The sequence below is a fragment of the Bemisia tabaci genome, chromosome 7 (genome assembly GCF_918797505.1).
Source record: "Bemisia tabaci chromosome 7, PGI_BMITA_v3".
Lineage (NCBI taxonomy): Eukaryota > Metazoa > Arthropoda > Insecta > Hemiptera > Aleyrodidae > Bemisia > Bemisia tabaci.
The window spans coordinates 2550873-2564545 of record NC_092799.1 but is presented as its reverse complement, the minus strand read 5'-3'; the positions used below and the strand labels follow the sequence as shown (position 1 = coordinate 2564545).

Genomic DNA, 13673 nt, shown 5'->3' with positions numbered 1-13673 from the left:
GGATCCGGGACGGTGAGGGGTGAGGCATTCCAAGTCCGTGATTTGAGATGTCTCGGGCAAAAAAATGGGAAGGGGCGGGAGGGGGGGAATAATTTTGGAATTTTATCGACATGGGGGGGGGCTAGAAAAAATTTTGCGGGGGGGCCCAGCGGAAGTCCGTTACGCCACTGATAAGGAGCCACCATTCCTAGCTAATTTTTGAAACACCATAAATGCCATCATTTTCCCTATGCAGATAGGTGTTATCATGAACGAGGCAGAAAAATTGGTTCCTTACTAGAATGAAGTTAAAGGTTTCTGATTTTCCGAACGAAGAAGTTGTAGAGCAAGCAATTTGGAGAGGTCGGGCGTAAAATTTTTGACTAAAACTGAAAATTGATATGTTTTACTTCATCACATTATAAATTTTAAGGCGCGGGTCTTGAAAAACATTTTATAATGAAACCATTCATCGAACCAACCAACCAACCATCTTTTCGTATTAATTAAAGAGTAAGCTTTCATAGTTTCAACAACTTATCCGACCTCTCTCACTGACTCACTTCACTGTGAGACATAGATATAGAGTGACCTAAAAATCCGTTAACCATATTGACAGTTGTGTGCAATTTTACAATAGAAAAACATTTTGCAATTACGAATTAGAATTTCTAGCTTATCCAAAGCACACATTATGTTCCTATAATGAGCCAGATACTGTAGTTCCGAATAGCAAAATGTCCAATGCTCGTCTGTTACTTCGAGGAGTACGACGTTTAATATTACTTCTCTCGTGAAGGGTGAATAAAACATTAAAAAGGCCAGTCGAAAATAACGGAAAATTAAAGTTAAAAAAGCGACAACCGTGCTTTTAATTTTATTTTTGATCGGAAAACTTTTCCGCTTTACAATCGTCGTGAGAAGGAGGCAGTTAAAACTTTTCACGGATCCGTCGATTTCAGCCCCATATGCTGATATGGACACTCCGTAAATAAAATGGACTCGAAATCTTGTCCCAACACCAATTTAATCTTGGGTCTTTGTTTTGAGAGCCTACGCCCGAATCTCATCCCCTCCTCGATGAGTGTAAACTACAAATATACTCGTACAACGACAATCTGACTTTTCAACTTGTCGCAATATTTTCGGAAGGAAAATACTTGTTTAAGCAGAATTATTCCCCAATTTTCTATTGAGAATACATCCTCTCGAATTAAAATTTAACAAAGAGCTTTCACTGACATATTAGAAAGAAATTTAGGCTAAAATAAAAAAAAAATCCCAGCGATTCTATCTAGGCTAGAAATATTGACCGTCTGCCTAGGCATATGACAAAATGCCCGCGGGCTGATTATTAAAATTGATAGCCTGAGACAACAAAAGGAAAATGGAATGATCCTATTGGTAGAAATGGGTGTTTGTACTGCGGTCAAACGGAAATATGACGGACGAACGTATCGCCCCAGTCCGTTGGAGGATTTACACGTGTAAAGATACGGGCAAATTCTAAGGCCGAGTGAAAACGGTAAGGACAATGTTAAAATGTTTGGAGTCTACCTTCCTCAGTATTATAAAACTCCTTGGGGGTTTCTCGCATTAATTTAAACACAGATTTAGAGGCGAAAGGGGGTTTGAGCTTGCATAATGGGACAAGCCTCGTGCTAGCGCCTTGATGCAACTATTCATGCTCAACGGACGTCTATATTGCATATCCAAAAAGTTGAAGGCGAACTGGCGAGCTACGGACTTAGGGCAAAGATGCGCATTCATACAACGCTCCACAGAGTTTTCTGCGAACTGACTATTGACATTGATGGATAGAATGATTGACAAAGAGGACATGGATCATCATATTGGTTGAAATACTTGAAACAGGGCAGAATATCTTTTCCGCACGAAGTACATTCGTGGTAATTTTTCCGATTATCGTTATCGCACAAAATCATTGTCGCCCACATCAGATCTCAAACATCTGGCAACATCAATAATTTTTTCAATCTTTGTTCACTCATTTTTCTTAAATATGCCTCATATTTTTCTCAAGGTTGCCACATACTACGGAAAATTATTTGCGCGAAAATGATTTTTTGCGGCAACAATAATCGGAAAAATTACCACAAATATACTTCGTACGGAAAAGATAGTCAGCCTGAAACAGATAGCTCTTAATTATGAACTAAGGGAGAAAATTATGGACCATCTATAGGGTAACTCGTGGGTTACCGTTAGTTAGTCTTACTTTCTTTGTCTATAGCAATCGCCCATTTTCACCGATAGGATAACTCTATTTTTTCTTTGTCTTCCTTATTTATTACTTCGTAAATCTATTTCAAAAATCAGCCCGCTGATTTTATTTTAGTCTGCTACGAATAAGGATGAAATATCCTCCCACGGCCGTCATTATAAATAGTCTGATCCGTCGCGTTTCCACTAATACAAGCATATTTCTTGCTTCTTTGTTGCAGGTAGTCACCGTTTCGAACAATGAGGAGCTACACAAGTACATCTCGAAATCTTGCCTTCCTAAAGAGTACGGTGGAGACGAGGAGAGGTCATTAGATGAGATTCGAGGTACGTATTTGGGTTTTGCGGCGTTGAACATTGGTGATTCTGCGTGGGTCCCACGTGGGTTAAGTGCGGTCATCCGCGGAAACGGGAAGAAGATTAAAGAGCGATAAGTTACTCCGCTTAAGTAGAAAATTTCACTCATTGCCAGAAGACTAACCAAAATGTAAAACAAGGACGGAATGAGTCTATACAATACTAGAGGCCTCAACCACTGAGAAAAGCTACACGTAAAAAAATAGGAGAACAACCACGTTCAAGTTATTTAAGAGATGAATGAATTCAAAAGCCGACGGGTGCATGCAAAAGAAAACATAATCGTCTCTGATTGCAACGTTGTGTACCAATTTTTATGTTTTATTTTTTTACACAGTTTTTCCACGCATTTTCCTAAATCATCTCAAATTTCGTTCATTCTATTTCCTTTTCATGTAACAAAACAAATAAATTAAATATCCTCCGAGTTTCTGAATCGTTCCAATGAGAACACATATTTTTTATTTACTTATGGTAAAAACTAGAGCAGAGAGGCAAGAATGATGGCACGTAATCCTAGTTTAGCGGTGACTTAAGAGCCAGGGAAGGGAACGCGGTGGAGTCATCTTTGCAGTGTGCCGCGCCTTCCAATCGGCTAGCGGCAATATTCTACACCCATGGTCGAATAGTTATCTCGTTACGCCTGCCGTAAACGGGATCAAAAATCGACGACTGCACACGGAAAAAAGCGTTCTTATCTCCGATCGCAACGTTGCAAATCTCTACTCATTTTATTAGTTTTAATAATTAAATAAAAAAAAATGCTACACACAGTTTTTGTAGAAGTTTCCGAGAAATTACCGGAATGACTTGAAATAAAATCACCAAGAATTTTGACGGGATATTTCCGTTTGCTCTGTTTTCTTTTTATTAAACCAAAATTAATTTTACGCGAATCATCTTTCAGAATCGCTGCACCGTTTAAACATCATCCGAGTTACTAAATCGTTGCGATTAAGATACTTATTTACTCTTTAATTGTGGCAAAAACCGGACAGGGATGGTCAAAAAAAAAATGACGCGAGGATCGCGCAAGCCAGGGAAGGGAGCTCACTCGAGTGTCAATTCATCTTCACAATGTGATGCGCCTTCAATCCAGTTAGCGGCAATGTGCCTACACCCGTGGTCGAATAGTTATTGCGAATTGCATTTGGTGCGATGCGAGAGGTATTCATGCAGTCTTGTAGCCGCTAATATGCTCTGACGCCGACCGCACTGTTTGGCGCAATGCGTAAAGTATTCCTACAGTCTTGCAGGCGCTGATATGAGTTTGATACCGACTGCACGGTGTTCGGCGCGATTATTCGAACTCGCGTTAGGATAATCGAGGCATCGAAAAATTGGGCTTAAAAGGCCCATGTTGTGTTTTGACGCCGCATGAGCAGTCAAACGTTGCCTCGTTTCTCCCGATAAAAAAATTTTTCTATGAAAAGTTAGAAAAATTTTCTATTTTCTCTTTTTTAGATTGAATAAACCATTAAACAAGTTACAAATTTAAGCACACTGATACACTGCAACGTCGCAAAAGGAGATCCGTGACAAAGTAATTCAACGTAATAAAGGCGTGGTATTTTCAGAGGAAAAATATCGCAATCGAGTGCAATTTCGATATCAGTGTCGAATTTTTCCTCTAAAAAAACCTTGCCTTTATTGCGTTCGATATCTTTGTCAAATTTGTTACATGAATTCTTTAGTCTCATGGCAACAGAGGTGCGATCTCAAAATTCGAAAAAAATGACAAGTAGCTGAAATAATGGAAAGAATTGATGCTATATGTCGCAAGTCGCTCTGACACAAAAAATAGCAACCGTCGAATCACCGTAAGAGTTGATAATCAAATTTTCCGATGTCTAAATTAGTCTACACGTAAAATTTTGAGAAGGAAACACAAAACGGGGCGCTTTAAATCATACCGAGTCAGGTAGCTCGGGGTACGCCTTATTTACAACACGAATCAAACCGGTATTCTGAAAACCAACGAAGGCCGGAAACTACAATTATCATTTATTTTAGGGTACGTATAAAATTGAAACGACTTCAATTAACACGCAACAAAACAGCGTAACTAGTTGCTCAGGTGAGCAGCCCGCCGACTCGAATCCTAGCCCCATGAAAAAAAACCTAACTGCGTTTCTGAATGAGCCGCATCGTCCGTATAAATCCGTGTTTCGTGGAGCTCACGTGGAATGGACCACTAGACAAGGTTGGAAAACCAGCATTCTGATACATGTTTCTTAACCAAAATTTCACGTAAAATGCGATGCGATGCGCACAGCAAAAATGACCGAAATTAACTCCTTACGAAGATATTTAATGATTCTTGGAGCGCGAATTCAAACCACCCGCTCATGAAAACTCAATGCTCTACGTGATTCACATCGCGCGATAAACGTTTATCATGATAGTCTCTGTGATATAAAAGTCTGAAAAACTCAATCTTGACGGTTTGGCTTAGCTAAAGCAAATTTCTTGTGGTTTGAACAAAACATGATGGGAAATGAACATTGTTCGATTGAGAAGCTTGCTGAAACCGTTGTAGTGCGCGATTTGACTCAAGTAGAGCTTTGAGTTTCTTGTGAGCGGGCAGTGCAAATTCCTCGTAATCAATGTGAAATAAAAACGTTAATATCTTCGTTAGGAGTTGGTTTCAGTAATTTTCGTTGCGCGAATCGTTTTCTACGTGAAATTCTTGTAAAGAAACATGTATCAAATTGCTTCAATTCGTACCTTGTCTAGTGGTTCATTGGAGATGTGTCCTTGTGTTGGAGGATCGACGGGCGGGGGAGGGGTCGGACGGACTGAAGCTCGGGAAAGGACCCCGACTCGGTGGCCAATAAAAAACCGATAAAGTATTTTAATGACTGTCACCTCACTCCTGAAACAAGGAAGCGGGGCAGTGCAGCAATCTCGGTCCAAGCACGGATCACCAACGTAGCCCATTCGAATACTGAATAACTGCCGACTGCTGCCACCTCGGGTGTACACTGAAAAAAAAATCTCGGTGTAATTACTAAGAAAAGGGTAAAATTACCAAGAATTCAGGGTTCTATTTGATCCCAGTTTTTTCTTGGTAAAATTACCATTCGTGGAATCGGTAATTTTACCGAGAAATCTCGGTAAAATTATTGAACTTTCTCGGTAATTTTACTGGACCTTGGTAAAAACGCCAATATTTTTTATCGACTGTGGTAGAGTTACCGAGATAAAATGACAAAGTTACCGGGAATTGATTGCCAATAAAAGAGGGTTACCAATTCTTACCTGAAAAAACAGTAAAAATACCGGTTTTCAAGTAAGCTTACTAGTCTGTCATGGTAAAATTACCAATAATTGGTAAAAAAAATTGAGATGGTAAAGGTACCAACGGACCTTGGTAAAAACGCCGAGAATTTTTTTTCAGTGTGCCCCACACTAACAATGGTTGAGCATCCCGATACATGTCTTAAGGGACCGTTCATAAATTACGTCACCCGTTTTTCTCAATTTTTCGACCCCTCCCTTCCTCACCGTATCCAACCGTCATCCACTGCTAATATTCACGAGGTTTTGCTGACGATCTGACAACATTGAGCTGAGCGGTAGTCGTAAAACTGGTTCTTAGTCTACATAGATGACGATGTTACGGTGACGCTGAATTCGAATTGTGGACTGTTTACACACTTGTTGATAGGACGCATTTATTCTAAAAGGGTCTGTGTAGGGCACTAATTTAATGAAAATGAGCCATGTGCATAGAATTCGAGTGCTATATACATAGTTCTTTTTTACTTAATTTATCTGCTTAGAGTTCCGTTTGGCATAATTACGTCCAATAACGCTAAAATGTCCGAAAAGTAATTGCAGTCGAGTTTAGCGGAGGAGCACCGAATGTTCGGTGCAATAAATGATCTACTCTAAGTGGACTATATTACCGTAATGAGGAACTACTATTTCAGGAACTATTGTAAATGCGTCGTGCTTAAACAGGACTATCAGTAGTTCGTTATAGCAAAATCTAGTCACGATGGTTGCCGATATTAACCATAAGACACATACTGTTCATCAATTCGACTGCATTTGCAGTGAGTAACTACTATTCCTGGCTTAATGTAGAAACAGCGTATTATGTGCCATTCAAATTTCTAAACAGATAGGTGCTGCTATAAATAAGCCAGAAATAGTAGTTCCTAATTTGCAAAAGGAAGTCACATTTAGATCCTTTCCATGATCTAGATTTTACTCTTCAGCAATTAGTGCAAAAGAACCATGTGAGGACTTTCTTGGATTTTTGTTTTTCTAATTCCTTTATCATGACTATAAATAGACTCTATTTTGCAATTAAAAGCTAACATTTCTGGTTCACTTCAGAGACAACGTAAATACCGCTAGTTTTCCTAGGTATATGAGTGCTTTTGTTGGTGAGTCGGAAATAGAAGGCCCTCATTGCAAAATGTATTCCATATACGAGGAATACACAGTGTCGTATTCCTAACGCAACCCTGCTCTGTTTGGACCGCGTTAAGGAGAAAGGAACCAAGCCACATCAGCTATTGCCAACTTTAGCGGGGCAATTTAATTGTTAATTTGAAAACGGTTGTGTGGATCCTTGTGTAAATTTCAATGAATAGTACATACATAGTACGAAGCAAATTTCTTGAAATTTTCGATGGGATTTGGAGAATTTTTTCTTGTAAAAAATTACATACCTAGTTAAGTTTGGCGATGGCTAAAGTGTCTTGGTTCCTTTCTGCTAAAGGCGGTCCATTCCTGTCTTAAAACTCGTTATGGGTTATCGAATTTATTTCTTGCGGACCCTATATCGGCAACAATGTACAGCAACTCATGAGCAACTTGTTACGGCTAATGTATGCGCGCGGATTCGAATGTCGCGGAAGTTTGGCGCGAGCCGAAAAAATCGCGGGATGGTTGTCTCCTCCGTGATTCAAACTGAAACCGCTTCCAATTTATCTCTGCAAAGTTGCTTTTTGCAGGGCCCGAGGTCAATTTTTTTCCATTTTCAAGTTTCGTTGCGCGGCTGCGGCTGGGCTGGATTCAGCGAGTCAACGAATTGGTGGCATCTTTTGAGATGCACCTGCTCAGTTCCGATTCAAAATGAAATTATTTGGAGGAGCAATTGGCCCGAGTTTATCAAAAAGGAACCAACCCAAATTTTCAAAAAAATTGAGATTAGAATATTTTTAAGTTCCACCAGTCGTATATTTTCTCCTGCCAAAATCTGAAAGTCGACGAAAAGAAATTAGTCTGTGAAAAGAGGGGCTACAGTTTATTTCTTACACTGAGCCTTATGCAAGAATAAAACTTCAAACCTCTTTTTCAGTTTCAACCTATTGTAGATTAGTTCTTTTCTGATGAACTTGTCCAAAATAAAACATTTGAAGAGCATTGTGTGTGGAGGCTGGATATTCTATCAATTTGTGACCATGGAACCTTACAATTGCATCGATTTGTGCATTGAAATAAATGGGTTCGATGATTTTGACTAAGCCGATCAAAACAGGTGTTAAGCACCAACTTTTTGGTACATGGAGTTGTACACAAACTTTTCAGAGCAGCACAAATTGATCAGAGTCGGATCCAGCAATGTGGCAACACCGTATATACTCTATTTAAACGTGCTCTTCACTATAGATTCTTGTCGGAGCACCTGGCCCCTCCAAAAATCAATACATTTCTATAGGCTTAAAGGAGAAAAGACAATGTTGCCAATTTGCTGGATCCGCCGATGAAATTAATTCGACCATAAGTTAAATGAGTTGGAATGCAAAACAAATTTTGGTTTTTGTCATAAGCAGATGTAGACACTTCCATCGGGGGGCCGGAAGGTGGGCCCAGGGGCTTTTCCCCAAAAAACTTTCGAAATTTGAAAGCATCTAATATGCAGTCTGATTCAATTTTGTCATGAATAATTACCAAACATAAGCGCAGTTTCTCCTTCTTTCTTCCGTTCCTTTCTTTCCTTTTCTTTCCTGCTTCTTTCGAGTGAACAGGGGAGCTTACGCTCCCTATGAACCCCCCCCCCCTCCCCCCGGGTGCACCTTAGGTTTCTATGAGCTCAGTCGGAATCATCTAACCGATTTGTTGTAGCTGTTTGGTGCACATTTTAATACATTTATTACGAGTTAATTTTATACATTTTCCATCTATGAATCACTTTATACGTACCATTCAGAGGCGGGTGCGTATATCATAGTACTACAAATTATAGTAGCCCATTATACCAGGCAACTAACGACTATTACCCCCCACCCCCCCCTCCGCCCAATAATACTTAGTTCCCTGTCTCTAAACAGTGCTCGTTTGATCATGGGAAAGAGTCACAGAGACGAAATGGACGAGGAAATGTGAGAACGGGAGAGAGGGAGCGAAATGAGACTGGAAATGAGCGAGAGAACATTAGGCGACAAGTAACTGTTGTATGTTTAAGGGACGATGACTGCACGCTCGTTTCATTGTGGTGCATCGCGGAGCTGGATGGTTGCGAGGAATTTCCACTCGTAGCGGAGCCGGCACGTCTCGATGGGGATATTGGGAGAAGCCGTGTCTTCTCACGCCTTCAATTACGAGCCCCGCAACCCGCGCTGCACTACGCCGAGCCGCGCGCCTTCAATTGCAACGGCTGCAACCCGCCGCGCCGTGCCGAGCTGTCCGCCCGAAACAAAGAGTCCTCCGCCTCCGCCTCCGCGCCCGAGCTTTTTCTTCGAGCTCCTTTCCCTTATCTCCGGCGACGTTGTTTCGCTCCGACAGGACAATGACAATCATATCGGGTCGGAGTTACTTCCGCGCAGTTCCGCTACTTACCCGCGCCGCGCACAGCTCCGCGTAATACCCTTATCCGACAAATGGAATTACGCGCGGAAAGTTAAGACGGATATAGGGGCGGGGCCTCCTCCTCCCTTGGAGACTCAGCTGAAATATAATTTCAGACTTATCGATGGTTGTTGCCGCACGCCACTTGTCAAATCGCCCATTCACTCGCCAAACTTCCATCTGCCGTCTTAAAAATGAACCAACAGGAGAAAAATCTATGGATTTATAAACCAATGGATCACTAGACAAGGTACGAATTTAAGCATTCCGGTATATGTTTCTTAACCAAAATTTCACGTAGAACACGATTCGCGCGACGAAAATTACTGAAACCAACTCCTAACGAAGATATTAACCTTTTCATTTCACATTGGTTACGAGGAATTTGAACTGCCCGCTCACAAGAAACTCAAAGCTCTACGTGAGTCAAATCGCGCACGACAACGGTCTCAGCAAGTTTCTTAATCGAGCAATATTCATTTCCCACCATGTGTTGTTCGAACTATAGGCAATTTGCTATAGCTGAGCCAAAGCGTCAAGATTGAGGTTGCCAGATTTTTACATCGCGCAGAGACTGTCATGATAACGTTTAGCGCGCGATGTGAATCACGTAGAGCATTGAGTTTTCATGAGCGGGTGGTTTGAATTCACGCATCAAGAATCATTAAATATCGTTGTGAGGAGTTGATTTCGATAATTTTCATTGTGCGCATCGTGCTCTACGTGAAATTTTGATTACGGATCATATATCAGAGTGCTGAAATTCGTACCTTGTCTAGTGGTCCATTAGTGGTTCATGTGGAACACCACTAATAGTCCTAAATGATCTAATGTTTCTTGGTCTGTGAACCACCACTAAGGTACTTGTGCTTTATTTTGTCTCTCCACAAGATCTGCGAGATTACAAAACGGCAATATTTTTTTCTCTCATTCTCATTTAGTTTCAAAATCTCCTGTTCCATTCTGCTCTGTATGTCAACATCCCCCCTTACAATCGACCATATTTTGCTTTCTTGTCCAAAAACCTATGCTTCACGCATCAAAATTCAAAATTACCTTCCTCAAAACATCCATCCTTTAAGCTTAGATGATCCAATAGTAGTCACCGAAATTTTAAAACTCTTTAAGCAATTAAATTTAGAAATTTATGGTAAATACCTGGTTCCTGACGTAAATTGCCTGGTTGCTGATCGTCGTAAACTAACTAACTACTATAATATGATGCCTTCATTACTATTAGTGGTGCTCGATATGAACCGGTGATTGGTTCATAAGTCATAGCTTTTTCTCAGTAAAAGGCTTTTAAGATGAGGCTAATGGCGAAAAATAGTACTGATTATTTCCAAATCACAAAAGCGCCAAAATTGCGAATGCGAGAAAAACAAGAAAACTGCACTTTGTTGACAGTCTTCGAATTCTATAAAAATGTATGTTCTTTAAGAAGGCTATTTCGAAATCAGACATAATTGATTATACCAAGAGAACAAATAAAAATTAACCCCTCTACCACCAAGAGATTGGCGTTTACGTAATTTAAAAAATAATCGGTTCAATCATGGATTAAAATTTCTAAAGCAGCAGCCCGTGACAATGGTGATATCAAAAACACAGGAGAAAAAACGGGAAACAAGGCTAAAAAGTACACATAAAAATCCGAGACGTTTTGGCTTGAAACTGAGCCATTTTCAGTTAGAGGAATCAATAAAAATAAAATATAAAAATTCCAAATAGAAACCTGCAGACCACATGATTGCCGAGAAAATCAAAACAAAAAGAAAAGAGAGGGGAAGAAAGTTTTATTTTTATGTGTACTTTTTAGCCTTGTTTCCCGTTTTTTCAAAAATGTTTTTGATATTCAATTATGAGAGGACCTTGCACGGAAAAGTAAGGTTTCGTCGCCAATATCGCTTTTATGATATCGAGCGCTGAGTAACCATTCCGCCTAACCCACAATTTTGGCAAAAATGAGTTAGCGATTTTGCTGCATTCCCCGGTGTAAAATCCGCCGGCTGATGTTTTTGGCATTTCCAATTCTGTAGAGGAGCGCTGCAATGACACTTTAATGTATGAAACAGTTGCAAATCGAACCTTAAAATTACAAAAAAAGGCAAAATTTTTTCTGTGTCCAGCTAAATTGTCCTGTTCAGATAGGCGGTATTCTTCCCCAGCCATCAGTGTTTCCTTCACAACCTTTGGAGCACAATGAGCTTTGAAAATCGTACCATCACGGTCGATAACGTCTTACATCGTGTTTTTTAACGGTTGATAATTTCGTTCAGGTTAAACGTAAAAACTAGGAATTTGGATGGGTTTAATTATTTTTTGCTAATCTGAGAGCTGAAACTTTAAAATTGAACCGTTTACCAAGCGTAACTGACCCATTCCATTGAATCCAGGGATTCTCTCCTGTCAAAAATTCGAAGTGAAGAAAAAAAAACATATTTCGAACGTGGAAATAGTCCTTATACTAAGTCCTTCAGCTTGTGGATATACAATACTGCAAACCTCTTCATCTTAGTTTAAACTTCCTAAGACTTGATGCGTTTCTGTTCAACGCGGTTCCAATAACGAAGGCAATAGTAAACCGCGGCATTATTAGCGCCTGCAATTGGCTATCTAGGCAACACTTCGTGTCAGCTTTCTCACCCGCCGAACGCGAATGGATCGCAAAACTCCCGGAGCAATAAGTCTTCGACTACTTAAGGACTAGGATCATAAATATCCCTTGATCACATGCCGATCAGCAATGGCTACACCTCGAGCATTTTTCTCCACGGGTACTTTTACCTCATTGATTAATGGTGCACCTAAACAGTTTGTTTCACTTATGCCTCGTTTTTTCGCGTCATTTTCCCCTCTAATTAAATCCCCTCACTGCGTGTGGTTGACTGCATGCATGCTAAATATAAGAATGGCATAGAGCAATGGTCAAATATACTCATGAAGGATCCATAGGTAAAAGTAGCGTTAGGAGGTGGAGCAGGGAAGAAAAAGATCCCAATTTCACCATTACAAATTTGATACATACATAAAGCCGCTTTTATAGCGCCGCCTCGCGCTCTGCGACGCCCAATCGCCATTGCCCCCTATCCTCCCAGAGATCATCAGGCAATTGGCATCTTCTGATCTCTTCCTCCACCCCTTGTCGCCAACCTTTCACAGGACGTCCACGCCGTCGCCTTCCGGGAGGAACCCAATCGAAAACCTGCTTGGGCAACCGATCATCTGCCATCCTTCGTACATATCCATACCAGACCAACTGCTTGGACCTGATATCGTGCACAATGTCCTTCTCCACACCCATTATCTCGCGTACAACAAATTTGATAAATGACCTTAATTATGTTTTCAGTTATGAATACTGCATCAATGTTTCTAGTTATCAGAGTGGTGTTTAGTCTTATTGAATCACGAATGAATTAATTTTTTTCCAGATGCTATTGACAAGGAGCTAATGAAAAATAAAGCCTGGTTTGATGCGGAGGAGAAGAATAAGTCAGACGAATCCAAACGCATTGGAAACAGCTCGAGCACCGTCGCTGAAATGACAGGTTCATTCCGGAAAATCGCCTTTGACTGAGAAAACAACCTATGCCCTTCCTGTTAATCATAGTTTGAAGTTCCTCCTAATGACGAATTCCGTCATAACCCAATTGAAATAAGAGTGAAATGACGATCGTAAAATTAAAATCAAGATGATAAGATTAACAAGATATTTTTCCATTTCTAGATGAGATCACCAGGAAATATTGGTGGTTTTATAAATAATTATAAAATCGCCTGGATAAGAATAAATTCTAAAAGAATATAAAATAAAAATCCAAAAATGTGGCACCGGATTTTCTTAACCATGCTTGCTTTCAAAGGTTTCATTTTCGGCGGCAGTGTTAAAATGACTATCTAGAAAATTAAACTGAAAATGTCACAAAAATCAATCGGGAAGTAGAAGACTATGGCAGCTTGACTTCCACATAAAACTCATGTCTCATGAAGCTTTATGACCTCTCGCGAGGTAATAACATGATTTTTTTTAAAATAACTAAGTTACCTTAATTTATTGTAAGATATTTATTATTTGCAAATATTTTTTGAAATAAATAACTGCACATTCGACATGCGTTGTTTCTTTGATTACAAGGACTCTGTTTGTTGCACATGCAATATCTTGGTCGTTTTCCACCTCTTCAAACTTCCAGACTCATAACTTTCAAATGGGAGTAAATTGGCTGAAACTTTTTCAAAGCTCCTAATTCTCATTGTGTTTCATGTACGTTCTCACAATAGAT

General features: G+C 40.0%; 2 protein-coding genes across 2 annotated transcripts in view; one reads left to right on the top strand and one right to left on the bottom strand.

The window, feature by feature from the left end:
* The window catches only part of LOC109041607 (alpha-tocopherol transfer protein-like), a 34560-nt gene extending 21067 nt beyond the window's left edge, over positions 1-13493 (top strand). The window contains exons 6-7 of the mRNA XM_019057990.2: positions 2445-2550; positions 12822-13493. Coding sequence (XP_018913535.2) covers positions 2445-2550; positions 12822-12967 — 252 coding nt within the window. The 3' untranslated portion in view covers positions 12968-13493. The remainder of the gene's footprint in view (positions 1-2444; positions 2551-12821) is intronic.
* MKP-4 (dual specificity protein phosphatase MPK-4) overlaps positions 1-13673 on the bottom strand; it is a 181495-nt gene that overhangs the window by 1391 nt on the left and 166431 nt on the right. The gene's annotated exons all lie outside the window — the stretch shown is intronic.